This window comes from Pelophylax lessonae (genome assembly GCF_965119305.1).
Source record: "Pelophylax lessonae genome assembly, chromosome: 4".
Classification (NCBI taxonomy): Eukaryota; Metazoa; Chordata; class Amphibia; order Anura; family Ranidae; genus Pelophylax; species Pelophylax lessonae.
In genome coordinates, this window is record NC_138771.1 from 22,634,522 (window position 1) to 22,662,341 (window position 27,820).

Consider the following 27,820-nt stretch of genomic DNA (forward strand, 5'->3'; position numbering starts at 1 on the left):
ATGGATCGCGCTCCTTGGTCCCCAGGAATACAAAGGCTGTTATCACCTTGGATGCTCACAAGAAATGTCCTGTCTCAGACAGGAAGCTTTGTTTATTTATGAGACAAGGGGACAATCAACAGGAAGTGATGACTAAACTACATCAGCCAATCAGTTCCAAATGTACAGTCACATGACACAAGTTACTCACATAGAATCAGCCAATGACACACTGGTGTACATTCAAATATACAATAGAAAGGGGGTGTACACAAACGTGAATGAGCAGAATAGAGTGCATGACTTTCTGCCTAAAACTACACAATGAGACCAGCGTGTAGAACCGTGAACGCTGCTCTGATCAAACTCGTGCATGCACTCCCGCCACTACTACTAGCATGAATCCCACTCAGCAAGGCTCAGAGAACAATGCCTAATAGGATTATACCACTATTCCCATAGACGTGAGGCTGTCTGCAGGGAAAGAGCCATGCTGTTTCCACTGTGGTGATCAGGCACAGTAGAAAGACATGAGCGTATATCCCTTCATAAAGGCAGATAGATATCAAAACGATATTAACTCCGCACCGAAATGCACATAGATCTATACCGGCAAACAGACCTGCACACGGAATGTTCGCCGGTGGAGATGTCTATGTAGAGCGAACACATCTACACATCTAAGGGAAGGTTTTCACTGCCAGTAGTCTTTCCTTAATGACGGTTCGCCTATACACGCTCTAATGAGCGTATTGCAAGCAAACCAACCATTTCTCTGTTTTTCATCCATCCATTGAGGGATGAAAAATGGACATCAGTGCATTCCTATGGAAAAACGGATGATCATCTGTTTTCATCTGCTTCCGTCAATATCCATTTTTTTTGAACGGATGAAAGCTCTATTTTTCTTCCGCTAAAAAAACGAATCAGACGAAAAATGGATGTAAAGGGACAAAGGGTCCGCTTTTCATCCGTATTTGCATTGATAGTGGATATAAAAAAAGACGGATGAAAAATGGATGAAAATCTGATGAATACTTCATCCATTTTGACGTGACTGAACGGATGAAATGAACGGTCCGTATGTGTGAACGGGGCCTTAATGACCAGCTAAATAAAACACATCCTGAAAAATGTCCACACTAATCCTAATAACATTTCCACAACATGCATGTCTTTGATAAAAATAATAAAAATATTTCCAATAAGTGGTATATTGTTTGGTTTGCGTGAAAATAAGGCCTACAAACTGTGGTTATATAGTGGAATTCTTTTTTTTTTTATACTACTAATGGCAGTGATCAGTGACTTAAAATAGGACTGTGATAGTGCGGTGGGAAATCTGATACTAGCTGACGCTGAAGGGAACTGACTTACTGATACTGACCAGTGACACTAATACAGTGATCAGTGCTAATACTATACACTGTCACTGTACTAATGACACCGGCTGGGAAGGGGTTAACATCTGTGGCGATCAAATGGTTAAATTTGTGCCTAATGTGTGTACAATGTGCTGCTTTTACTACTAGATCATTGGCCTGGACTTGCTGACAGGCTCCTACTGGGTACAATTGCGAGCAATTGTGCGCCCAAAACCCAGAAACGGCCAGCTACATATGGGTGCGTCGCTTTGCCTGTGCGGGCCGCTCGTCCACAGTACATTGTGGGCGGTCTGCAAATGGTTAAAGCAGAACTGAAGTTCCGCTGTAACAAACAGCGAGCAGGCAGGTTCTTTATTGCAGAAGTGACATACAGTGTCTCTTCCGCAATAAAATGCTCCTACCTGCCCGCTTGCTGTCTTCTCCGGCGGTGCAAACTGAGGTGCACAGCTCAGCCTACAGCACCAGGCCAGTCTCTGAATGCCAGGATGATGGCCTGCTGCACATGTGCAGTGATGTCATCTTGGCTGGCCAATGAAGAAGATGCCAGTGTCGGTGAGGGACAGTTGGACAGGTGAATAGTAACACTTCAGTCTTGCTTTAAGGCCCCTTTCACACTAGCGGACTGTCAGTTTATCAGGCGGATCTCCACTGACCTCTCCACTGACATCCGATCCTGTCCATCAAATCCGGACGGATGGAAACCCTATTTTCCATCCGTCTAGCGGATCGGATGAGAACGGACAGGCGGTCCGTTCTCATCCGATTCCCCCATAGAGAAGAATGGGGACCTGACAGCTCTGTCTCCGCACACAGTGCCTGCTCAGCAGGGGATCGGCGGATCGAACCCCCGCTGATAAAAACGGAGTCCGCCGACGGACTCCTATGTGTGAAAGGGGCCTAAGGTTCATATGTAATTTTTTTTTTTTTTTTTTTGGTGCCGAAACCCGGGATCGAACCAGGGACCTTTTAGATCTTCAGTCTAAATCTTCAGGTTCATATGGAATTTTTTTTTTTTTTTTTTGGTGCCGAAACCCGGGATCGAACCAGGGACCTTTTAGATCTAAAATCTTCTAAATTTAGGTCTAATTCTTCAGGTTCATATGGAATTTTATACACCTGCTGTATCCACAGTAGCAGAGTTGGAGGAAATGCAACCTTATGTTATCACACCGGGGTAAATAAATGATTCTAAGAAATTGCAACTGTTTCTAAAATAAGTAAGAATATTTTACAATTGCAACTTTGAAGCCCTTCAAAGAGGTATTAAGTGTTGGTTGGTGTTTTCATTATTTTGTCTTCATACAATAGGAGGACCCTTGGAGCAGGGAGACATCGAAGAACTGTGTAATGGTCGCTTAGTAGTAACCTGCCCCTGGCATTATTTTGAGTTCTGCTTGGATGATGGATCCTCCTCCTCTGGATTACAGGTTGGGTACAATCTTTGTTACTGTGGAAGGTGGGGTGACTGGGGTTGGTTTTTAGAGATTGCGAACCGACAGCAGAAGTTTGATGGGCTGCTGGCAGCAGGGCTGATCGCTGCACCTCCCAGGCTTCCAAATTGCTGTCATTTGATACAAAAGCTAAACCGCCTGTATGCATAAGGCCTTAAAGTGGAGCTCCACCCAAAAGGGGAAGCTCCACTTGTCTGCCTCCTTCCCCCCCCCCTCCGCTGCCACATTTGGCACCTTATGTGGTGGGGGGGAATCCCGCTCATGCACCTGTCAGGAAAGGTCCCTGGGATGTGTATTGTACTGTGCATACAGAAGCAGTGGGGCCCTACATCATTCCCGCCTAGGTGTGAAAGAAGGAAGTTATGCAATCCAGCACTAAAGAGCTTAAAGCGGAGTTCCGGCCTCATAATCGATTTTGGACCATCCGCTTGCTTTAGGTCACCTGAAAAACAAATGGATAGTTAACGATTTTTTTTTTTTTGTTTACTTACCTTGTTATTGAAGAAAATATACTCACCTTTCTTCCACTTCCTCCCTCTGCGGCCGCGGCCCGCGCCGTCACTTCGTCCTTGCATTGATTCCTGGGAGCTGAATGTCATCTCTCCCAGGAATCAATGCGCCTGCACCGGCCCCGCTCGTCACTTCCAGTGCGGGTGCGTCATTCCCTGCTAAACAGCTTCTGGGCATGCCCAGAAGCTGTGCAGGAATGACGCGCCCACACCGGAAGTGACGAGCGGGACCGGTACAGGGCATTATGGGAGAAGAGGTCATGGAAGAGGCCGCAGAAGAGGATGCGCTGGCTTCAGCTGCCCACACCTGAGATGGCAGCGCTGGAGAAGAAATTTTCAAGGTAAGTATTTCTTCTTGCAGGTAAGTGCGACCCGGGACAGATCAGAGGCTAGCCATTGTGGAATGCACTAGCCCTGACTGTCCCAGGGGTATTTTTAGCTAACTTTCAACCCCGAGGCCGGAACTCCGCTTTAGAAACTTTTTTAAAAATTAGGAAAAATTCTCCAATTGGAGAGAGAGAGATGGGGAGGAGCCAGGAAGAAGAGTTGTTATAATGCATGAAGTTCTGCGGTAATGTTTAATGTTGATGATTGCTGCTCCTGTTTGGCTTTGCATTTTGGCTGATCTATCTGTATAATTCTTTTAGAATCAAGTATATGAAGTGAAGATCTGTGAAGGGAAGGTATATATCAAGACTCCAAATGCATTGTCCCTTACTCCTGGGAAGAACAGTAAATGTGAACAATCAGGTGGGAATCTACAGGTTCTTTAATGAACGTCCGCTATCCTTTTTCCTGATATATTAGGTCACAGGTGTCAAACACAAGGCCCGTGGGCCGAATGTGGCCCTCCAGGCCATTTCTTGTGGCCCTCGCACCTCGCTGCAGGACCCCCCCTTGTCTCTGCCCTCTGCCCCCACCTTGTCTCTGTAGTCAGCAGCAGAGAAGACAGGACTCCTTTGCCAAATCCTGCACTCCTCTGTGCAGCTGCAGAAAGGCTTGTCTTTGCTCATCCCCCCCCCCCTTCTCAGCAGTCCACAGCAGAGAGGAGGGCAGAACTCCTCTTACAGATCCTACACCTCTCTGTGTAGCTGCAACACCTCAGCATTCAGCAGACTCTGGAAGCTGTATCCAGCCCTCCTCTGGTTCTCCTCCAGACCCTGCACTTCTTCCGAAATCCACCCTCATCTTCTTCCTGGCAGCAGCACAAGGTAAGGCGGTGCATTGTGATGTAAGGAAGGTTGGGTGACTCTTGACTTCTGATGGTGGGGGGCTCTTGACATCTCATGTAAGGGTGTAAGGGGGTGTGGGGTGCTCTGGACATCTAATCTTACAGATAATACCGGCCCTTTGAGAGCAACCATAATGCTGATGCGGCCTGCGATGAAATTGAGTTTGACACCCCTGTATTAGCTGATATGATTACAGAGGTGGCGTTTTCTTCAGTGCTGCTTAGTAAGGAGAAATGTTCCAAAAAGATTGAGATCAGTTATAGGAAATGTTTATGAACTAAAGATTTTGTAGAATATATTTTAAAGCAGTAATGCACATTCCATCTTTTGTATATACAAAATAAAATAAATTGTACCAATAATGAAAAAAGTTCACGTAATTTCTTGCATTGGAGCCTAGGAAGCGTTATAACTGCAATGAATGTATCATAGGTTCATTGCACAAGCTTCTGCAGACTATTCCTTCACCCCCAGGTGCATAATGTTGTAGAAGAATCCAGGCCACTCTCATGTGCGGTGAAAATATAAGTTTACTGAGCATATATATGTGGCGCTATAATAGTAAAAAAGCAAATTGCTAAATTCTTTATATTTTAGGGTGTCTGTTTACCATTTTGATAAATTATGCAAAGAAGCTGATTTAACATATGATATACCCCTCATTACCACTTCAGCCCCAGCAACATACCGCTATGTCACAGGGGGTTTAAGTGCTTAAAGCGGAGTTCCACCCTAAAAACGATCTTTGCACTGTCCGCTAGCTTAGATGAACCTGAAAAAGAATTGGATAATTAAAAATTTTTTTTTGTTTCACTTACCTTCTTTTTAATGAAAATATACTTACCTTCCTCCCTCTGCGGCCGCGGCCCACGACATCACTTCCTCCTTGCATTGACTCCTGGGAGCCGAGCGTCATCGATCCCAGGAGTCAATGTGCCTGCACCAGAGTCACTCATCACTTCCGATCATCACTTCTGATGCAGGCTAGTCATTCCCTGCTGAACAGCTTCTGGGCATGCCCAGAAGCTGTTCAGGGATGACGCGCCTGCATCGGAAGTGACGAGCAAGGCCAGTGCAGGGCATCCTGGAACTCCGACATCACCGAAGAGGACACGAAGAGGGACACTCCAGCTTCTGCTGCCCACACCTGAGATGACATTTTCAAGGTAAGTATTTCTTACTGGTAAGTGAAACAGGGGACACTTCAGAGGCTATCGTTGCTTAAGTGCACTAGTCCTGACTGTCCCGGGGGTATTTTAGTAGGTAAAAAAAATGTTCTGCCTGGAACTCCGCTTTAAGCTGGGATGATGATTCTTTCAGCTGGCGATGGACTTTTTTTGTAAAAGCGATTCTAGTTAATTAGCTACTGGATTGCTTTTACAGGTGGCAGAAGAGAGTACCCCCCCCCCCCCCCTTGTTCATCCCATGTTATAGCAATAAAGTTGAGAAAATAAATTAAAGAGACAGTTTAAAAAAAAATAAAAAATATTAAAGTGGTTGTAAAATCAGAAGTCTGTTTTATCTTAATGCATTCTATGCATTAAGATAAAAAACCTTCTCTGTGCAGCAACAGAGCAGCCTTATTTTGAACAGAGCAGCCTTGATCCTCTTCTTCTGGCGTCCCCCGCCGGTGTTCTAGGCCCCTCCTGTTCGGTGAGCGCCCCCCATGGAAAGCTGCTTTCCATGGGGCATGTATGCATGCTCGCTCCTGGGCCCCGCTGCTGCGTCTATTGATACAGACAGCAGGACTCGCTCCCGCCCCCCTCTCCAGTGTCACAGGATTTGATTGACAGCTGCTATCAATCTACCCAATGAGGCGGGAGACAGCGGCTGGAGCCGTTGCTCTCCTGCACGATGCTGGATCGGATCCGGCTTAGGTAAGAAAAATGGGGGGGGGGGGGACTCTGGGGGGAGCTGCATCAAAGAAGTTTTTTCACCTTAATGTATAGAATGCATTAAGGTGAAAAACCATAAGGCTTTAGAACCACTTTAAAGTGGTTTATACTAACCAATAGGGATGCACCGAATATTCGGCGGCCGAACATTATTCGGCCGAAAATAGAAAAAATAGCACTTTCGGTGTTCGGCCGAATAAGTCAAAAGGCCGAATAATTTTGTGCCGAACAATAGGGCTGAAGGATAGTCGATATGATATCGACTATCGTTCTGTGGCCGTAGGCGATATTCATATCGCCGAGGTCATGATATTTACAGGGGGAAGGGACTCGGAGGAGGACAGGAGGACTCACAGACTTCCGTGTTAGGCAGGGGAAGCCGGGACACTTCAGCGGTGAGCATACATACATTACTCACTCGTGCACTGCAGCCCGCCCCACACATTCAGTGAGTCTTACTCTCCTCCCTAGTTTTTTCAATGGCACATTCAGGAAGCCAATCACGCCGTGATTAGCTGCACAGCGAACCAATCACGCGTGCCTGCACACCTGATTGGTTCCGCTGTGCCGCTACTCGCGGTGTGATTGGCTTCCTGAATGTGCCATTGAAAAAACTAGGGAGGAGAGTAAGACTCACTGAATGTGTGGGGCGGGCTGCAGTGCACGAGTGAGTAATGTATGTATGCGGCTGTGCTCCTTTCCAGGCTCCTACTAGTCCACCTCCAGCCTCCTACTACCACCACTATGAGAGACTGTCTGTCACTGTATAATCTGATCGAGTCCACACTGACACTGACTGACTGTCACTGAGTAATTGATGTTACCACATTAACCCTGACCTGCCCAGTGCCCTGTATCTGCAATTAAAATTTACAAGGCTGCCTGCATGCTTCCTGATTTCCATTCCCAGCATCCTTCCCAATCCCTACAGTGTCACTAACATTAACCCTATGGTACAAGGCTGCAGTGTGCACTGAATCCCATTCCCTACAGTAACATTTAGGGAGAGAGACATGAGAGGACAAGAGAGAGAGAGAGAGAGACATGAGCGGACAAGAGAGAGGACAAAAAATTGGCAAAATAAATGGAAAAAATGCGAAACACCGCGTTCGGTATTCGGCCTTCGGCCAAACATTTCATTATTATTCGGCTTCAGCCAAGAATTTCATTTCGGTGCATCCCTACTAACCAAATCCACTCATGTGACCCTCTATATCCCCAAAACTCAGAATTTCCAGTCATCATTTAGTCATAAAAAATCACTTAGAGTAAAGTAACACAGAGCCTTTTGTGGCTTCTGGGTTCATTTTTTGCAGAGGAGAACGAATGTTAGGGCAGATTATCATGGTCCCGGATTCCCCGGAGGAATGGTTGAGACCAGGAACTGTGGCAAGGGAGTGGAAGAAGCAACACATTCAGAGCCCTGTAAAAGTAATCAGTGGCTACGCAGATCACGGTTACCTGAAAGTTGATCGCCGTTTGTAAAAAATCAATACCAAATGTACGCTGTGGCAGCCATGAGCTTGTTTTAACCCAATGGTGGTCAGCTTTTTTGATATAGAGACCTCGAGTGCAGTTCTTGACACTAGGGATAGACCGATATGGTTTTTTCAGGCCCGATACCGATATTTTGGTCACAACGGTTATGTATCGGTATTGGCCGATATTTTGTACATTTTAAAGTTTTGAAAAATTAAGACAATTTTTGACACAAATCTGGTACTGAACATGTTAATTTTTGTTTAATGCTTAATGGCTGGCTTGCTGGCACCCTGTGGTGGGTGGCTGGCTAGCTGGCACCCTGTGGTGGGTGGCTGGCTTGCTGGCTGGCACCCTGTGGTGGCTGGCTGGCTTGCACCCTGTGGTGGCTTTCTGGCTGGCACCCTGTGGTGGTTGGCTGTTTTGCTGGCTGGCACCCTGTGGTGGGTGGCTGGCTGGCACTCTGTGGTGGATGGCTGGCTGGCACCCTGGGGTGGGTGGCTGGGTGGCCAGAACCCTGTGGTAGGTGGGTGGCTGGCACAGGGGCTCTGGGTGGCTGGCTGGCATAGGGCCTGTGGGCGGCTGGCTGGTATAGGGCCTGTGGCTGGCTGGTACAGGGCCTGTGGCTGGCTGGTACAGGGCCTGTGGGTGGTTGGCTGTCTGGCACCCTGTGGTGAGTGGCTGACTGTCTGGCACCCTGTGGTGAGTGGCTGGCTGTCTGGCACCCTGTGGTGAGTGGCTGGCTGTCTGGCACCCTGTGGTGGGTGGCTGGCTGTCTGGCACCCTGTGGTGGGTGGCTGGCTGTCTGGCACCCTGTGGTGGGTGGCTGGCTGTCTGGCACCATGTGGTGGGTTGGTGGCTGGCACGGGCTGTGGGTGGCTGACTGGTACAGGGCCTGTAGGTGGCTGGCTGGCTAGCTGGTACAGGGCCTGTGGATGTGGGTGGGTGGCTGGCTGGCACCGGGCTGCTGTGGGTGGGTGTACAGGTCTGATACACTCCCGCGAGACCAGTCCCGACTCCAGACAAGGCTGTCCAAGGCGAGGGAGGCGGCCTAAGAAGGCAGAATGACGTCGCAAAAATATTGTCAATATCGGCCAGTTCCGGAGCCGATACCGATATATCGGGGAAAGTGCATATCGGCCTTTGCCGATAATCGGTCTATCCCTACTTGACATCATCAAAGGGCCACACATAATGTTCCATGAATGTAATGCTACAGAAAACAGACAAACTGAAGACATGCAACAGGAAATGGTGAAAAGATACATCCATGCTGCAGGAGATGGTCAGAGACTGGAGAGGCATGACATGAGAATGTTGGAGTTCACTGATATTACAGTTTCTGTACAAAGCCATGCTTACAAATCTTTCTGCTTCTTACAGCCCTATTAAAAGAAACAAAAAAAACATTGTCTGAAAATGCTCAGAGGGCCGCACAATAATTGCCAAAAAGCCGCAGGATGGGTGCCAGGGTTTTAATCCCTTAAATACCAGGATATGTAAAAACGTAACTTGGAAGAAAAGGGGTTAAAGACCCTGCAAGTATAGAAAAATGATAAATAGAATATGTATCAGCGCTGATACATATTCTATTTATCAATTTTAAAAAGGTATCCCCCTTTTTTATCAGCAGCAGCTTATTTTATTGTATATTTATTATTTTCCTAAGCGCTGGCACTTTGCACATATTAAGTATAGAAAAATACCTGCTGGCCTGCCAGAAACGCACTCCGCTCCTGATTTCCTCTTGTAGGATGACACCACGTGCCTTTTTGTAGACTGAAATTACAAGATTTGGTGTCAGCCCTGCCCAGTCTGTTTTTATATTAATGAATCCCGCTGCTTCTAAAATAATCAACCTGTATATTTTGCACCTATGGAACAGATATATCAACACGCTTTTAATGGAATATTTAAAAAAGGGAAGTCCAGTCTAAAATTAAAATCTCTAAATCTATTTGCAAGCTCAATCTAAGATTAACCTATCTAACCCTGTAGAGCAAAACTTGCTATACATACCTTTTTTAAAGCTGATCAGGTCTAGTCTCTAGTGGTGGAAGCTCTGTGCAGGATTGGGCTTCCGTTGTCGTTGCCTCTTCTGCACGCGCCTCCACAGAGAAGCCGCCGCTGACAGCTCAGTGTGTGACTGGATCAGAAAAGGCATGTTTAGCGAGTTTTGCTTTACAGCGCTAGATAGGTTAGTCTTAGGTTGTGCCTGCAAGTAGATTGAGGTTTTAGGCTGGGCTTCCCCTTTAACTGCCTACCGCTTTACCATGCTTTTTTGATACATTTTTGATGCTTCGATGCTGCTTCAATGGTGCTTTAATGATGTTTCAATGACACTTCGATAATGCTTCGGTGCTGCTTCAATGGTGCTTTAATGATGTTTCAATGACACTTCGATGATGCTTCGGTGCTGCTTCAATGGTGCTTCAGTGATGCTTCGAGGACACTTTGATGATGCTTCGGTGCTGCTTCAATGGTGCTTCAGTGATGCTTCGAGGACACTTCGATGATGCTTCGGTGGTGCTTCAAGAGAGCTTTGTCATAGACTTCTATGAAGGCTTTAAAGCAGCACTAGAGCGACATGGGGTATAATTTTTATAGTGCAGCTAAAGCAAAGCAAAATGAATGTGTAAACAGGACTGTAAGCTATCCATTGTATTTAGTGACAGGAGCTTTAACTGGTGTTCAGAGACCTTTAAATTGTTACCCAAAAAAAAAATGGAGATCCTGTTTCCTTATAGCAGGTTAAACAGAACAGTGCTTGTGCTGTCTAACCTGCCCCTCTGGAAACTGTAAAAAAAACCTGGCTGATCCTGCCACTTCCTGTGTCCCCCTCTGTGTGCTGACCACGATAATCATGGCTAATGATCCCTGACTACCGTGGTCTGCCTGTGTGCCTCTGTCATCCGCTATGTCTTCTCTCTACTCTCCCCCCTCCCCTCCCTGCCTGTCAGCTCGGGAGTCTGTGTCTGGCCTGAAGATACTTCACAAAAAAAAATATTTAGAGGCTTTGTTTCTTACAAACACTTATCAGTGCAGGATGGGAGCATGAAAGATAGGGGCTGGTAGCAAAGCATAATTTAGGGTTACAAAGCCTTGAACACAACGGAAGCCTTGTTTTGAAGCGAATGTAAACTAGCCCTAAGGCTCGGTTTCCACTAGTGTGACTTGCGGTGCGACTTGACACATGTCAAGTCGCACAGCAAGTCAAAACCCATTGTTTTCAATGGGGTCCGTTTCCACTGCCGCGGCTTCAGTTGCCGCGACCTCAAAAGTAAATTGTGTACTACTTTTGAGCGCGACTTCCCTCTATATATGAGGGACAAGTTTAACTGAAGCCGCAGTTTACTTTCGCTACGAAGTCGTGCTAGAAGTAGCACGACTTCGTAGCCGCACTAGTGGAAACCGAGGCTTAGTGAGCGTTTTTAAATTGTATTCATATTTACAGACAACAAAAAGCTATAACGGTGCTTTTTTCTTACCAGGTAGTACGGAATCTGGAGAAAATGCTAAAGGGGTAGAAGATGAATGTTCCTTGACTTACTGGGCCTGTAGAATCCTTTGTACTGCAGATCCGGAAGAGAAGGTGAGATGACGATTGTCTTATATGACAGCATTACAAACTGTATGCAAGAATTGGACAGAGATGGTCCCCATGGAAACTAAAGATTTACTTTGAGGAATAACCATACGACCCCTTTCACATGGGTGCACCGCCGACGGTGTCCGTTCTGCTCAGCAGGGGGTCGATCCACCGATCCCCACTGAGCAGGCGGATGGCAGCTCCATCTCCGCTCTGTGTGCAGAGATGGAGCTGTCAGATCCCCACTGTCCTCTATGGGGCGATCGGATGAGAACGGACCGTCTGTCCCTTCTCTAATCTGATCCTCCAGATGGATGGAAAATAGGGTTTCCATGCGTCTGGATTTCACGGACAGGATCGGATCGGATAGCAGCGGGTGTCAGCAGAGATGTCCCGTAGGGATGCATGGAGCATCCCATCAGGTCCGCCTGAAAAAACTGACAGGCGGATCGGATCGCCCGTGTGAAAGGGGCCCTCCTCTACCCTGCTTGTTCTGTTCTAATTGTAGAATCTACTTTGTACACTGCTAGGTATGATGAAGCGCCTCTCTAAGTAGACCCAAGAACGGGCACTAGAAGGGACTGCCTCCTCCTGCTGACGTAGGTAAGTGACCAATATAAACATTTTTATCCAAAAAAAAACTGGACCACACAGAATCCGGTGCAGCTGTGCATAGTAACCAATCAGCCTCCAGGTTTTATTGTTAAAGCGTAACTCCGCTTTTGTTGAGAAGAAAACTTTCCCCTCTGGGTGATCTCTGTACATTGCAGGGATTTCAACAAACTTTGTTGCAGATTCCTACCTTTTGCTATTCTGAAGAAATCATTGTTTGTTCCTCTGTGCTGAGTGTGTCTAATGGGAGTGGTTTCATAATTATTTATCAGCTGTAGCAGCTGCAGGGCTCTAATGAGGAAATCTGCTGGGCCTGCATCCCTTTAGCCGTGTTCCTATTGGGAGTATCTCACCAAAAATGACATTTTTATTGCAGGGGATGCCAGAAATCTGACTTGTATCTTAGTGCAGAGTTCTGGGAAAATTGGTGAGCCAATCACACAAGCAGGAAATGTTTCTGGGGGTGTGGTCAGTATACATTCTGTGTAGAGAACAACTCCAGGCGGCCATATTGCATTGCATTTTCAGAAAATTACAACAGCTGCAGATTGAAAAGGAAAGGTCATTTTTAATAACATTCAATTACAATATGAGTTGTGTCACAATTGTATACACTATATATTTTTTTTTCTTTTATTGCTGATTTTTTTCCCCTTGAAAGTGGATTTACCTTTTAAAGCTTAAAGTGGTTGTAAAGGGGTAAGGTGTTTTTACCTTCATGCATTCTATGTGTGCAGCAGTCCCCCAGCTCCCCCAAATACTTACCTGAGCCCCCTCTTTTTTTTTTTTTTTAACATATTTTATTGTGAATTTTCAGCACATGAACTGAGCCCCCTCTTGATCCAGGGATGTCCACGAGACCCTAGGCTCTCCAAGGACTCGCTCTTCTAATTGGTTTTAGGCTCCCGGTGCTGTCAATTATGGAGCGGAGGGGGTGGGGCTGAGCCACGGCTCAATGTGTGAATGGACACACAGAGCCATGGTTCGGGAGCACGCCTGCTTGGATGCCTCCACAGCAAGCTGCTTGCTGTGGGGGCACCCAGCAAGAGGGAGGGTCCCGGAGCGTCGGCTAAGAAGAGGAGGATCAGGGCTGCTTTGTGCAAAACCAACTGCACAGAGCAGGGAAGTAAACATGTTTGTGATTTTAGAAAAAAACAAGACTTTAATATCGCTTTAATTGATTAAGCTGAAGTTAGAAGCTGATTGGTTACTATGTGCAGCTGCACCAGATTTTGCGTGCTTAATTTTTTATTTTTTTGAATGAAATTGTATATATTGGTCAGGGAAGAAGGTTGCAGAACACAGTCCTGCTTGTGGTGGACTTTAAAGGCACTCAGTTGTATAAAAATATTATTTATTAGGCATCATTAAAATAATGTTAGACCCCATATATAGCTGGTTTAAAAATATTCACAAAGATACACATAAACCTATTCAAAATGTGATTGTGGCATAGTGCTACACCTCTATACAACACTTTACACAAGAGGTAGCTGAATACGTGTAGTTGTTCGACGCGTTTCGCTTCCTGCTTTTTCAAGACCAGCCACGAGTATGCCACATTCAACTGGAATATATGTAGTTATCAATCCCTTAGGCCCCTTTCACGCTGTCCGATCCACCGGCGGACTCCACTTTTCTCAGCGGGGATCGACCTGCCGATCCCCGCTGAGCAGGCGGATGAAAGCTCCGTCTCCGTGCTGTGTGCAGAGACAGACAGAGGTGTCAGATCCCCACTCTCCTCTATGGGGGAATCAGATGAGAACGGAAACGCCTGTCCGTTCTCATCCGATCCGCCAGACGGATGGAAAATAGAGTTTCCATCCGTCTGGATTTGACGGACGGGATCGGATCGGATAGCAGCGGACATGTCTCTGCTGACATCCGCTGCCCCATAGAGATGCATGGGGGCATCCGTTCATATCCGCCTGAAAAACTGACAGGCGGATCTGAGCGGGCCGCATGTGTGAAAGGGGCCTTGGGGTGAATACACCTTTATAAGGATATACCCCAAAAGGCGCTCATGTGTCAAGTGGAATACAGATTGAAGACATGCAATCCGACCGTATAGACATGACTCCCTCAATGGTGTCTCTTACAAATGGAACATATAGACTGAAAATCGGGCCATCCAGTTAATGTCCTCCATGTGTTTCTATTGGTCACTTACCCACATGTCAGCAGGAGGAGGCAGTCGCTTTTAGTGCACGTTCTTAGCTCTGCTTATGCTGGCCATACACTATATGAAAATTCGGCCGAAATTCGGTCATTTGGAAAGTTCTTTCATTTTTCGGCCAGTTAATGGGCACAAATCAGTAATCGGTTGTGAGGTTTTTGAGCCGAAAAAACGAAGGACAAGTTTGGAAATTTTCTGCCGAATGAATGACAAATTGAAAGGTTAATGTGTTTTTCGTCCAAACTGTTTGCACTAGGTTTGTGAAAAAAAACGAACAAAAAACAGATTAATTTATGTCAATTCAACGCTTTATTGGTCATTTCGTGATGGCACGATCGTCTGCGCTCACGGCCGTGTTTTTTTTTTTCCGAAAATGAGTTTGAACGATTTTTCGTATAGTGTATGACCAGCATTAGCGCGGAGCTTCACCATACCTAGCAAACATTTTATTTCTAATCCCTAATAATGGTCTCTGTATGTACAGAGGGTTTAGAAAAGAATCACCACCCCCCTTTAAAATAATTATTTTGTAGCTTTGCAACCTGAAATCCAGACACAGTTTTTGTATTATCCAGCTGTATCCAAGTTAACCACTTGCCGACCGCCGCACGACTATATACTGCGGCGGTCTGGCTCTCCCGGGCAAAGCAACGTACCGGTACGATGCTCGCCCATGAGCCTCTAGGGCAGTGTTGGCAAACCTTGGCACCCCAGATGTTTTGGAACTACATTTCCCTTGATGCTCAACTACACTGCAGAGTGCATGAGCATCATGGGAAATGTAGTTTGAAAACATCTGGGGTGCCAAGGTTCGCCATCACTGCTCTAGGGGCTAGCACGCGCCGCCGAAGGCGCGCTCCCGCCCCCGCTCATTCCCTGACATCCCCGCGCGAGTGACCGGCGGCTCCGATGTCCGCCTGCCACTCGCAATCTCCCGCTGGAGAGGGAGAACGGCTGATGTAAACAAAGCCGCCTGTCATTCTCCCTGGTGTAACTGCAGAGATCATACGATCTTGCTATGTAGGATCGTATGTCTCTGTGGTTGCATCACAAGCCACGCCCCTAGGGACACACTTAACCCATTGATCACTAATAAAGTTAACCCCTTCCCTGCCAGTGTCATTATTACAGTAACAGTGCATATTTATAGCACTGATTACTGTAGTAATGTCACTGGTACCCCCAAAAGTGTCAAAAATGTCAGTCAAGGGTCCGATCTGTCCGCCAGCAATGTCGCAGTCCCGCAAAAAAAATCGCAGATCGCCGCCAGTACTAATTAAAAAAAAAAAAACAATAAAAATTACATAAATCTTTCCCTTAGTAAACGCAATAACTTTTGCGCAAACCAATCAAAATCCGCTTATTGCGATTTTTTTTTTTTTTTTTTACCAGAAATATGTAGCAGAAAATTTTTTAATTTTTAAAAAATTTTTTTTGAGAATTTCATATAAAAAAAATGGGAAAAATATTGTTATTTTTTTCAATATTGTCGCTCTTTTTTTGTTTATAGCGCAAAAAGTAAAAATCGCAGAGGTGATCAAATACCACCAAAAGAAATCCCTGTTTGTGGGAAAAAAATTACATAAATTTTTATTTGGGTACGGCGTCGCACGACCGCACAATTTGTCCGTTAAAGTCACGCAGTGCCAAATCGCAAAATAGGCCCTTGGCCAAATCCTCCGGGGCTTAAGTGGTTAACCACTTGCCGACTGCCGCACGACTATATACGGCGGCAGTCAGCCCCTCACAGGCAAAGTGAGGTATGGGTACGTCACTAGCCTGTGAGGCTCTATGGGGTGAGCATGAGCCGCCAGAGGCGCGCTTCCGCTCGCTTACAGACCCCCCCCCCCCCCCCCCCGCGCGCCCGTGTTTGCGGCGGACCCGATGTCCGCCGGTCACTCGCGATCCTCCGGTAAAGCGGGAGAAAGGCAGGTGGCTAGTGTAAACAAAGCCGCCTGTCATTCTCCCCTGTGTAACAGCACAGATCATACGGTCCTGCTATGTAGGACCGTTGATCTCTGCTTTTACACACACAGCCACATCCAATCACAGTTAGAAGCACGCCCCTAGGGACACACTTAACCCCTCCCTCTCCAATAAAATTAACCCCTTCCCTGCCAGTGTCATTTTTACAGTAACAGTGCATATTTATAGCACTGATTACTGTAGTAATGTCACTGGTACCCCCAAAAGTGTCAAAAATGTCAGTCAGGGGTCTGATCTGTCCGCCGCAATGTCGCAGTCCCGCAAAAAAAATCGCAGATCGCCACCATTACTAGCTAAAAAAAAAAAACAATAAAAACTACCTAAATATTTCCCGTAGTTAGTAAACGCAATAACTTTTGCGCAAACCAATCAAAATCCGCTTATTGCGATTTTTTTTTTTTTACCAAAAATATGTAGCCGAAAACAAATTGGCCTAAAATGTTAAAAAATTTAGATTTTTTACATTTTTTTTCTTTGAGAATTTCATATAAAAAAATGTGAAAAATATTGTTATTTTTTCAAAATTGTCGCTCTTTTTTTGTTTATAGCGCAAAAAGTAAAAATCGCACAGGTGATCAAATACCACCAAAAGAAATCCCTGTTTTTGGAAAAAAAGGACGTCAATTTCATTTGGGTACAGCGTCGCACGACCGCGCAAATGTCCGTTAAAGTCACGCAGTGCCGAATCCAAAATAGGCCCTGGTCTTTGAGCAGCTAAATCCTCCGGGGCTTAAGTGGTTAAAGATATAACCCTGACATGTCCGAAAAAAAAAATTAACAAAATATTAAAAAACAGAATTACTGAGTTGGAAAAAGGATCGCCCCCTTGTGTCAGTATTTTGTTGAACCACCATTTGCATTAATTCCAGCCTTTAGTCTGTTGGGATGTCTCTACTAACTTTGCACATCCAGACATTGCAATATTTGCCCATTCTTCTTTGTAGAACTGCTCACGTTCAGTTAAATTTGATGGGGGCTGTTTGTGGACTGCTGTCTTCAAGTCATTCCACAGATTTTCAATGGGGTTTAGGTTTGGGCTCTGACTAGGCCATGCAAGGACATTCACATTTTTCTGCTCCAACCTCTGTGTGCTCATTGCTGTGTGATTTGGGTCATTGTCATGCTGGAAGGTAAACCTTCTTCCCATTGACAGCTTTCTGGCAGAGGACAGCAGATTTTCCTCAAGAGTTTGATGATATTTTGCCCCATTTTTTCCTTCTATCCTGACAAGTGCTCCAGTCCCTGCTGCAGAGAAACACCCCCATAACAGGATATTACCACCCCCCCCCCCCCCATAACAGGATATTACCACCCCCACGCTTTACTGTAGGAATGATGGTATGTGGATGGTGAGCTGTATTGGATTTTTCACCAGACATATCGTTTGGTGTTCAGGTCATATAATTAAATTTTAGCCTCATCTGACCATAACACCTTTTTTCCGTGTGGCCTCAGAATCCTCAAGGAGCATTTCGGCAAAGCTCAGTGGTGACTGCATGTGACCTTTCTTGAGGAGTGGCTTTTTTCTTGCAACCCTCCCATACAAGCCACATGTGTGGAGAATTTGTGATGTTGTCACATGCACACAATGACCACTATTTATCATCAATTCCTGCAATTGCTTCAGAGCTGCTGTCAGCCTCTTGGTCGCCTCTCTGACCAGTTTCCTTCTGGCTCTTTCATCCAGTTTGGAGCGATGTCCTGATCCAGGGAGGGTCTGTGTTCTAACAAATACCTTCCGCTTCTTAATAATAGACTTCACTGCGCTTCTAGACATTGATAAAGCCTTTGAAATGTTTTTGTATCCATCTCTTGACTAGTGCCTGTCCACAATTTTATCCCAGGGATCTTTTGACAGTGCCTTGCCACCCATAGTAATTGTTTGCTTCAGTTGCACTACCAGGGACTGAAATGCTCCAGGAAAGCTCTTTTCATGCTGAGCTAATTAAATGATTACATTTGAAAGTCAAATGGCTTTGTGTGCCATTGAGAAGGTGATTAGCTACACCTGATTGATTTTTTAGGAGGGGGTGATCCTTTTTCCAACTCAGTGATTGTTTTTGAATTTTTTTTTCTGACATGTCGGTGTTATATCTTTCACTTGGATGTTCTTAGTTGCGCTGTGAAAAATGTAGCTGGGTAAAACAAAAAATGTGTCTGTCTTCATTTTAGGCTGGCCCTCAGTGTCGAGATATACACCCTCCACCCATAAAGGTGTTGGAAAGAAAATCACATTAAAAGGAGAAGGATACAGGAGTCTGTGCAGCAAAAAATAACAAAGCATGCAAAACCAAATCACAGTGTGAGCAGATGTTACAATACAGCAAATAAAATACAAATAAATACAAATTAACCACTTGCCGACCGCCGCAAGTACATATACTGCGGCGGTCAGCCCCGGCCAGGCAAAGTGACGTACCGGTACGTCACTAGCCTGTCACTCGCTTGTGAGCCAATAGCGGGCGAGCGTGCGCCCGCTGAGGCGCACGCCCGCCCCGGCTCGTTCCCTACCAAGTCAGTGCGAGTGACCGGCGGACCCGATGTCCGCCGGTCACTCGCGATCGATCGCCGGGAAGGGAGAAAGGCAGGCGGCTAATGTAAACACGCCGCCTGTCATTCTCCCCTGTGTAAAAATGGAGATCTGACGGTTCTACTATGTAGGACCGTTGATCTCTGTTTTTACACTAGTAGCCATGTCCAATCACAGTTAGAAACACGCCCCTAGGACACACTTAACCCCTCCCTCTCCAATACAGTTAACCCCTTCCCTGCCAGTGTCATTTTTACAGTAACAGTGCATATGTATAGCACTGATTACTGCAGTAATGTCACTAGTAACCCCAAAAATGTCAGTCAAGGGTCCGATCTGTCCGCCGCAATGTCGCAGTCCCGCAAAAAAAATCGCAGATCGCCGCCATTACTCGTTAAAAAAAAAAAACACCAAAAATGACAAAAATCTTTCCCTTTGTTAGTAAACGCGATAACTTTTGCGCAAACCAATCAAAATACGCTTTTTGCAATTTTTTTTTTCCAAACATATGTAGCATAAAACAAATTGGCCGAAAATGTTAAAAAATTTTGATTTTTAAATTTTTTTTTGGGAATTTCATATAAAAAAATTTGAAAAATATTGTTATTTTTGCAAAATTTACGCTCTTTTTTGTTTATAGCGCATGATCAAAAAATCGCACAGGTGATCAAATACCACCAAAAGAAAGCTCTGTTTGTGGGGGGAAAAAAGGACGTCAAAATTCGTTTAGGTACAGCGTCGCACGACCGCGCAATTGTCCGTTAAAGTCACGCAGTAAAAAATCGCAAAAAAAACCCTGGTCAGGAAGGGGGTAAAATCTTCCGGGGCTTAAGTGGTTAAATCTGTAGCCAGATCACACAGGGATTACAATATACCATAAAAATACTGATAAATTGACAAGTGGAATCCATCGTCTCATCCATCCCGGATTGTAATATGTCATAAAGAGTTCTAATAGATCAACAAGTGAAATCCAAAGTCTCCTCCATCCCACCCCTGAAAGAATCTAGAAAGCAATAAGTGAAAAAAATCCAAAATTATAAGTATATGACTCTATAGTCATGACATTTTTTTGCTGCAGACTCAGCAACTGCTTTTTTTTTTTTTTTTAAGTCTATTTGGGAAATTAAATTGTCACACCTCCTATATCTAGCATAGAGCGGAATTGATAGCCTGTGTTCTAAGACATTGGTGACATATTGCTAAAGATTTCGCAGTGTATATTTTGAGTTAAATAAAAGTAAGTATTCATCAACCTCTTCCCAGGCCAAGCTCACCCAGGAAGCACAGGAATTATGGAACACCGGAAAGATTGCAGACATCGGCCAGACACAACCTCCAGTCCAACCAAAGCGAAAAGAAAACCTCACCATAGTACAACCTGGCAGGATAAAGAGAGGAAAAGGAGGAACAATGGTAAGATGTAATGACATTCCACGTATATTTATGATGAAGCATTATGGAGGAAAAACATGTTACCATCATTATAAGATGGCTTATTTAACCACTTAAAGTTTTACTAAACCCAGGAGCCGGCATTCACTATAACTGTTCTCCCCACGAGCCTGCAGTCACTATATCTGGTCTCCCCGGGAGCCTGCATTCACTATATCTGATCTCCCCAGGAGCCTGCATTCACTATATCTGATCTCCCCAGGAGCCTGCATTCACTATATCTGATCTCCTCAGGAGCCTGCATTCACTATATCTGATCTCCCCAGGAGCCTGCATTCACTATATCAGATCTCCCCAGGAGCCTGCATTCACTGTATCTGATCTCCCCAGGAGCCTGCATTCACTATATCTGATCTCCCCAGGAGCCTGCATTCACTGTATCTGATCTCCCCAGGAGCCTGCATTCACTGTATCTGATCTCCCCAGGAGCCTGCATTCACTATATCTGGTCTCCCCACGAGCCTGCAGTCACTATATCTGGTTTCCCCGGGAGCCTGCATTCACTGTATCTGATCCACCCAGGAGCCTGCATTCACTATATCTGCTCTCCCCAAGAGCCTTCATTCACTCTATCTGGTCTCCCCAGGAGCCTGCAGTCACTATATCTGGTCTCCCCAGTTGCCTGCATTCACTATATCTGATCTCCCCAGGAGCCTGCATACGCTATATCTGATCTCCCCAGGAGCCTGCATTCACTATATCTGCTCTCCCCAAGAGCCTGCATTCACTCTATCTGATCTCCCCCAGGAGCCTGCAGTCACTATATCTGATCTCCCCAGGAGCCTGCATTCACTATATCTGATCTCCCCAGGAGCCTGCAGTCACTATATCTGATTTCCCCAGGAGCCTGCATTCACTATATCTGATCTCCCCAGGAGCCTGCAGTCACTATATCTGGCTTCCCCAGGAGCCTGCATTCACTATATCTGGCTTCCCCAGGAGCCTGCATTCACTATATCTGGTCTCCCCAGGATCCTGCATTCACTATATCTGATCTCCCCAGGAGCCTGCAGTCACTATATCTGGCTTCCCCAGGAGCCTGCATTCATTATATCTGATCTCCCCAGGAGCCTGCATTCACTATATCCGATCTCCCCAGGAGTTGGCATTCACTATATCCGATCTCCCCAGGAGCTGGCATTCACTATATCCGATCTCCCCAGGAGCCTGCATTCACTATATCCGATCTCCCCAGTATCCTGCATTCACTATATCCGATCTCCCCATGAGCCTGCATTCACTATATCTGATCTTCCCAGGAGCTGGCATTCACTATATCCGATCTCCCCAGGAGCCTGCAGTCACTATATCCGATCTCCCCATGAGCCTGCATTCACTATATCCGATCTTCCCAGGAGCCTGCAGTCACTATATCCGATCTCCCCAGGAGCCTGCAGTCACTATATCCGATCTCCCCAGGAGCTGGCATTCACTATATCTGATCTCCCCAGGAGCTGGCATTCACTATATCCGATCTCCCCAGGAGCCTGCATTCACTATATCCGATCTCCCCAGGAGCCTGCATTCACTATATCTGATCTCCCCAGGAGCTGGCATTCACTATATCCGATCTCCCCAGGAGCCTGCATTCACTATATCCGATCTCCCCAGGAGTCTGCAGTCACTATATCTGATCTCCCCAGGTGCCTGCAGTCACTATATCTGATCTCCCCAGGAGCCTGCAGTCACTAGATCTGGTCTCCCACAGTACACAGAAAATGGAAATGCAACTATTTTAGTAAATATAAGCTGCTAAAAATATTTTCTCATCAGCAGTTGGAACAGTCTTGTGACTTTCTACAAGTCTCCAGCCAAGCACTGGTAAAGCTTGTAGGAGGAGTTTCTGACTGTCCTATGATTCTGCAATACCCCTGACCCTCTGTCTGGACAGTGCTCATCGGCCATGTGCCCAGTCCTCTATGTGTTATGTAGTCCTGTGCTCAGCCCTCTGTGTATTATGTAGTCCTGTGCTCAGCCCTCTGTGTATTATGTAGTCCTGTGCTCAGCCCTCTGTGTATTGTATAGTCCTGTGCCCAACGCTCTGTGTATTATGTAGTCCTGTGCCCAGCGCTCTGTGTATTAAGTAGTCCTGTGCTCGGCGCTCTGTGTATTATGTAGTCCTGTGCTCAGCCCTCTGTGTATTATGTAGTCTTGTGCTCAGCGCTCTGTGTAATATGTAGTCCTGTGCCCAGCGCTGTGTATTATGCAGTCCTGTGCCCAGCGCTGTGTATTATGCAGTCCTGTGCCCAGCGCTGTGTATTATGTAGTCATGTGCCCAGCGCTCTGTGTATTATGTAGTCCTGTGCCCAGCGATGTGTAATATGTAGTCCTGTGCCCAGCGATGTGTAATATGTAGTCCTGTGCCCAGCGATGTGTATTATGTAGTCCTGTGCCCAGCGCTGTGTATTATGTAGTCCTGTGCCCAGCGCTCTGTGTTTTATGTAGTCCTGTGCCCAGCGGTCTGTGTATTATGCAGTCCTGTGCCCAGCACTCTGTGTATTATGCAGTCCTGTGCCCAGCGCTCTGTGTATTATGCAGTCCTGTGCCCAGCACTCTGTGTATTATGCAGTCCTGTGCCCAGCGCTCTGTGTATTATGTAGTCCTGTGCTACAAGGGACTCTTGGGGAGTATAAAATACATTCCTATTTTCCAGTAGCTCTGAGCTCAGCGATGCTGCAGCGGTTGTGATAGTGGATCACACAAGGTGGGAGGGTTTGAGAGCTCATTCCAGTGCTGGTAGGGCTAAGCAGTAACCGTTGGGAGTCTCTTAACATTAGCAACAAGGCAGGATGGGATGAATGATGCCATCTCTGGGAGTTTTTCAGTCAAGCTGCAGGAGGTATGTAAATAGCCTACACCTATAGCAGGGACTTCTCCAACTTTAGTCTGAGCTGCGCAGTTTATTTTTATCTTCAGGCACCCCTTATTTGCATAGGCAGTTTTTTTGGTAAAGGTGAACTAACTTTATATTTTTTGTTTTTTCCAAACTGCGCAATTTAAACTGATATTTAGTGCAAAGAATTCCCTTGGCTTATGTTGGTTTGGTGATGCTTCTGTCTTATGTTTTTGTAGGCCAGTAGGATTGCATTGCTGCACTCTCTAGCAAACATCGAGCAGTGGGCCATAGACCTGTCCTGGGACATTATCGCACGTTTTGCTCGCTTCCAACTGCAATCTGAAGAGAAACTTCCAAGAGAGTTCTTCTCAGACTTTGTGAAGGTGGCCGGAGATGAAGCAAAGGTTTGTAGCCCTTTGTGTGGAAAATAATCCACTTACTACAGTGCCATGAAAAAGTATTCACACCCCTTGAAATTTTCCACATTTTGTCATATTGCAACCAAAAACGTAAATGTATTTTAATGGGATTTTATGGAATAGACCGAGACAAAGTGGTACATGTCTTTGATGACGCCCACAAGGAGGGACAAAACACGTTGATGTATGTCTGGTCTTCACAGTGAACGTGATGACGTCACTTCCGGTGTAGTGGAACGCAAGCGTAAGTAGCGTTGGAACGCACGCCGCTTTTCACATCTAGGAGGACGGTAGGAACACTATCCACTAGACGCCGGGGATATTCTTATTGATACAAAGGCTTGTAAATATTTTGGAAATGTGAGTGTATTTCCTGCAGTTATTTTGATCTATTAAATTATACTTTATTGGAACGTACTGCACCATTGGTCTTCTGTATGCTTATTTGCATATCCATATGGAGAGACTATCCTGAAGGCACCCAAGCTCATCCACTTACCCTAAAGCCTGCTAGACCCCAAAACCATAAGGTCTTAACCGCTTGCCGATCGCCGCATGACTATTTACTGCGGCGGTCAGCCCCTCAGTAGTAGTACTACGTAGCTAGCCTGTGAGGGTCTAGGGAGCGAGCGCGCGCCCCCGGAGGCGCGCTCCCGCGCAGTCACAGACCCCCCCCCGCGCGTGTGACCGGCGTTAGAGTCTGCAAAAGACTTGAGACGAGACTGGGGTGGAGGTTCACCTTCCAGCAGGACAACGACCCGAAACATACAGCCAGAGCTACAATGGAATGGTTTAGGGCCGAAACAACTAATCGATTATGAAAATAGTTGTCAACTATTTTCATAATTGATTAGTTTGTCAGCTGATTAGTTGTCCTGCATGCAGAATGCATTATTTGTTTACATATCAGGAAATACAGTGCAGCACACATACAGCTCAGTACACTGCCCATACATGTCAGAAGACAGTGCAGCACACATACAGCTCAGTACACCGCCCATACATGTCAGAAGACAGTGCAGCACACATACAGCTCAGTACACTGCCCATACATGTCAGAAGACAGTGCAGCACACATACAGCTCAGTACACTGCCCATACATGTCAGAAGACACAGTGCAGCGCACATACAGCTCAGTACACCGCCCATACATGTCAGAAGACAGTGCAGCACACATACAGCTCAGTACACTGCCCATACATGTCAGAAGACAGTGCAGCACACATACAGCTCAGTACACTGCCCATACATGTCAGAAGACACAGTGCAGCACACATACAGCTCAGTACACTGCCCATACATGTCAGAAGACAGTGCAGCACACATACAGCTCAGTACACCGCCCATACATGTCAGAAGACACAGTGCAGCGCACATACAGCTCAGTACACCGCCCATACATGTCAGAAGACAGTGCAGCACACATACAGCTCAGTACACTGCCCATACATGTCAGAAGACAGTGCAGCACACATACAGCTCAGTACACTGCCCATACATGTCAGAAGACACAGTGCAGCACACATACAGCTCAGTACACTGCCCATACATGTCAGAAGACACAGTGCAGCACACATACAGCTCAGTACACCATCCATACATGTCAGAAGACACAGTGCAGCACACATACAGCTCAGTACACTGCCCATACATGTCAGAAGACAGTGCAACACACATACAGCTCAGTACACCGCCCATACATGTCAGAAGACAGTGCAGCACACATACAGCTCAGTACACTGCCCATACATGTCAGAAGACAGTGCAGCACACATACAGCTCAGTACACTGCCCATACATGTCAGAAGACAGTGCAGCACACATACAGCTCAGTACACCGCCCATACATGTCAGAAGACACAGTGCAGCGCACATACAGCTCAGTACACTGCCCATACATGTCAGAAGACACAGTGCAGCACACAGACAGCTCAGTACACTGCCCATACATGTCAGAAGACACAGTGCAGCACACAGACAGCTCAGTACACCGCCCATACATGTCAGAAGACACAGTGCAGAGCACATACAGCTCAGTATACCATCCATACATGTCAGTAAGTGCCTGAGAGCTTGTGAACGTGTGAGGAGCAATGCCTCATGGGACAAGTAGTCCTGGACAGGAAGTGAGTGGTTCTAAAGGCAGAAGTTTTTTTTTTTTTACCTTGCTATAGGGCAGTGATGGTGAACCTTGGCACCCCAGATGTTTTGGAACCACATTTCCCATGATGCTCAACTACACTGCAGAGTGCAGGAGCATCATGGGAAAAAGTTCCAAAATATCTGGGGTGCCAAGGTTCGCCATCACTGCTATAGGGGCACTCTATACTATACTTTGCAGCTTGCTAATTGGGCAACCTGAAGGCAGGAGGAGCAAAAAGCGTCAGTAGGGGACCCCAGAATAGGAGACTCTGGGCTGCTCTGTGCAAAACCATTACACCGAGCAGGTAAGTATAACACGTCTGTTGTAAAAAAAAAAAAAAAAAACACTTTAAAGACTGTGCAGGTAAGATCAGCATCTGAACCCTGATTGACTGGAAGTAATATAAGGCATTACAATTACATTCAAAGTAAACTTTTACCAGTATTGTGCATTATATTAAAAATGATCATATCCATGAAAAAAAAAAAAGTCTCCGCTTTTAGTACTCCTTTAAAATAAATCTCCCTTCCACCCTTCATATAGTTTCATGTCTGACTCCTAGTTTGTTAATTAATTTTAGTTAAAATGCCCTTATATCCTACTACTGGGTGTATTTATCATTTTATATATATATATATATATATATATATATATATATATATATATATAATGTATGTGTGTGTAATTTATATTATTACTTTCATTGTTTCACAGTATAAATGAACCCCTTATAGTAGCAATTATCTGCTGTTTTTGTACCATAAAGGGCTTATTTTAGTTTTGTTAACCCCATTAGGACAGGTGATACAAAAAAAAAAAAAAAAGCATGCTGCTGCTACTAAACGTGTTATACCTGATTCACACCTGTGCCTTTTTTTGATGCTTTTTGCAGAAACGCAATGCAGTTCATTTAACATAGTTTCCTATGGGACACGTTGACATCTATGCTTATTTCAGCCACTGCGTATTTGGAAAGGGTGAAGAACTTTTTTCTTTTAATCTGCCTAACAACAAATTAGCCAAAAAAAAAAGCATAAAAAATGCAAAACGCAAATCGCAGCAAAATCGTGTGTGCAAAAAGCACAGCAGAAACTGATCAAAAGCAAACTGAATAAGTATGAACCGAGCCTCATGCTGGCCATACACGTATCGATTTTCGGACGAGAATATTTATATAAAAATCTGAAAATCAGCAGTATGTTACAGTTCTGAAAATCGGCAAAATATCTTTAATATTCTCCTTCTTTATATAAAAAATGTGATCTCTGAGTCTGATGATATTTACCAGATTCAACCTCTAATAGTATATATACAGTATATCTCTTCTGTCTGTTATTCTCAGAGTGGATTAGAGATTTTGCTCCCTAACCATATAGTTGGTTAATAATATTTACCACTGCATAAAGATATTTTAAAATAAATTTCCTTTTTTTTTTTTTTTTTTTTTTTTTTTTAAATGTTACATATTAAACTAAATTATACACCACACTTTTTTTTTAAGGTTATTCAATGAATTGATTAATCGAAACAATAATAGTCCAAGTAATCGATTTTTGAAAATAATCTTTAGTTGCAGCCCTAGAATGGTTTCGATCAAAGCATATTCATGTGTTAGAATAGCCCAGTCACAGTCTAGACCTAAATCTAAATGAGAATCTGTGGCAAGACTTGAATATTGCTGTTCACAGACGCTCTCCATCCAATCTGACAGAGCTTGAGATTTTTTGCAAAGAAGAATGGGCAAAAATGTCCCTCTATAAATGTGCAAAGCTGGTAGAGACATCCCCAAAAAGATTTGCAGCTGTAATTGCAGTGAAAGGCGCTTCTACAAAGTATTGACTCAGAGGGGTGAATACAAATGCAGCCACACTTTTCACATATTTATTTATAAAAAAATTATGTGCCACTTTGTATGGATCTATCAGATAAAATCCCAATAAAATACATTTAAGTTTTTGGTTGTAACATGACAAAATGTGGAAAATTTCGAGGGGTATGAATACTTTTTCAAAGCACTGTATATTTGATTTATCTAACGTGTGGCTTCATCTCTTTCTCAGCATTACTGCCTTCTACAGAAGCGCCTTACAGAGCTGGGGAGTACATTTGGTGATCTTCCTGTCCACAATGGTATGTTCTTATC

The 27,820-nt window shown here is 45.2% G+C and overlaps 1 protein-coding gene across 2 annotated transcripts in view; it reads left to right on the forward strand.

Annotated features, from left to right (window-relative positions):
• The window catches only part of LOC309554310 (uncharacterized protein-like), a 57,597-nt gene that overhangs the window by 8,332 nt on the left and 21,445 nt on the right, over positions 1–27,820 (forward strand). For both annotated transcript variants that reach the window (XM_082255961.1, XM_082255960.1), the window contains exons 3-8: positions 2,673–2,791; positions 3,972–4,074; positions 11,422–11,522; positions 20,090–20,239; positions 23,351–23,518; positions 27,738–27,807. In XM_082255961.1, coding sequence (XP_082112087.1) covers positions 2,673–2,791; positions 3,972–4,074; positions 11,422–11,522; positions 20,090–20,239; positions 23,351–23,518; positions 27,738–27,807 — 711 coding nt within the window. The remainder of the gene's footprint in view (positions 1–2,672; positions 2,792–3,971; positions 4,075–11,421; positions 11,523–20,089; positions 20,240–23,350; positions 23,519–27,737; positions 27,808–27,820) is intronic.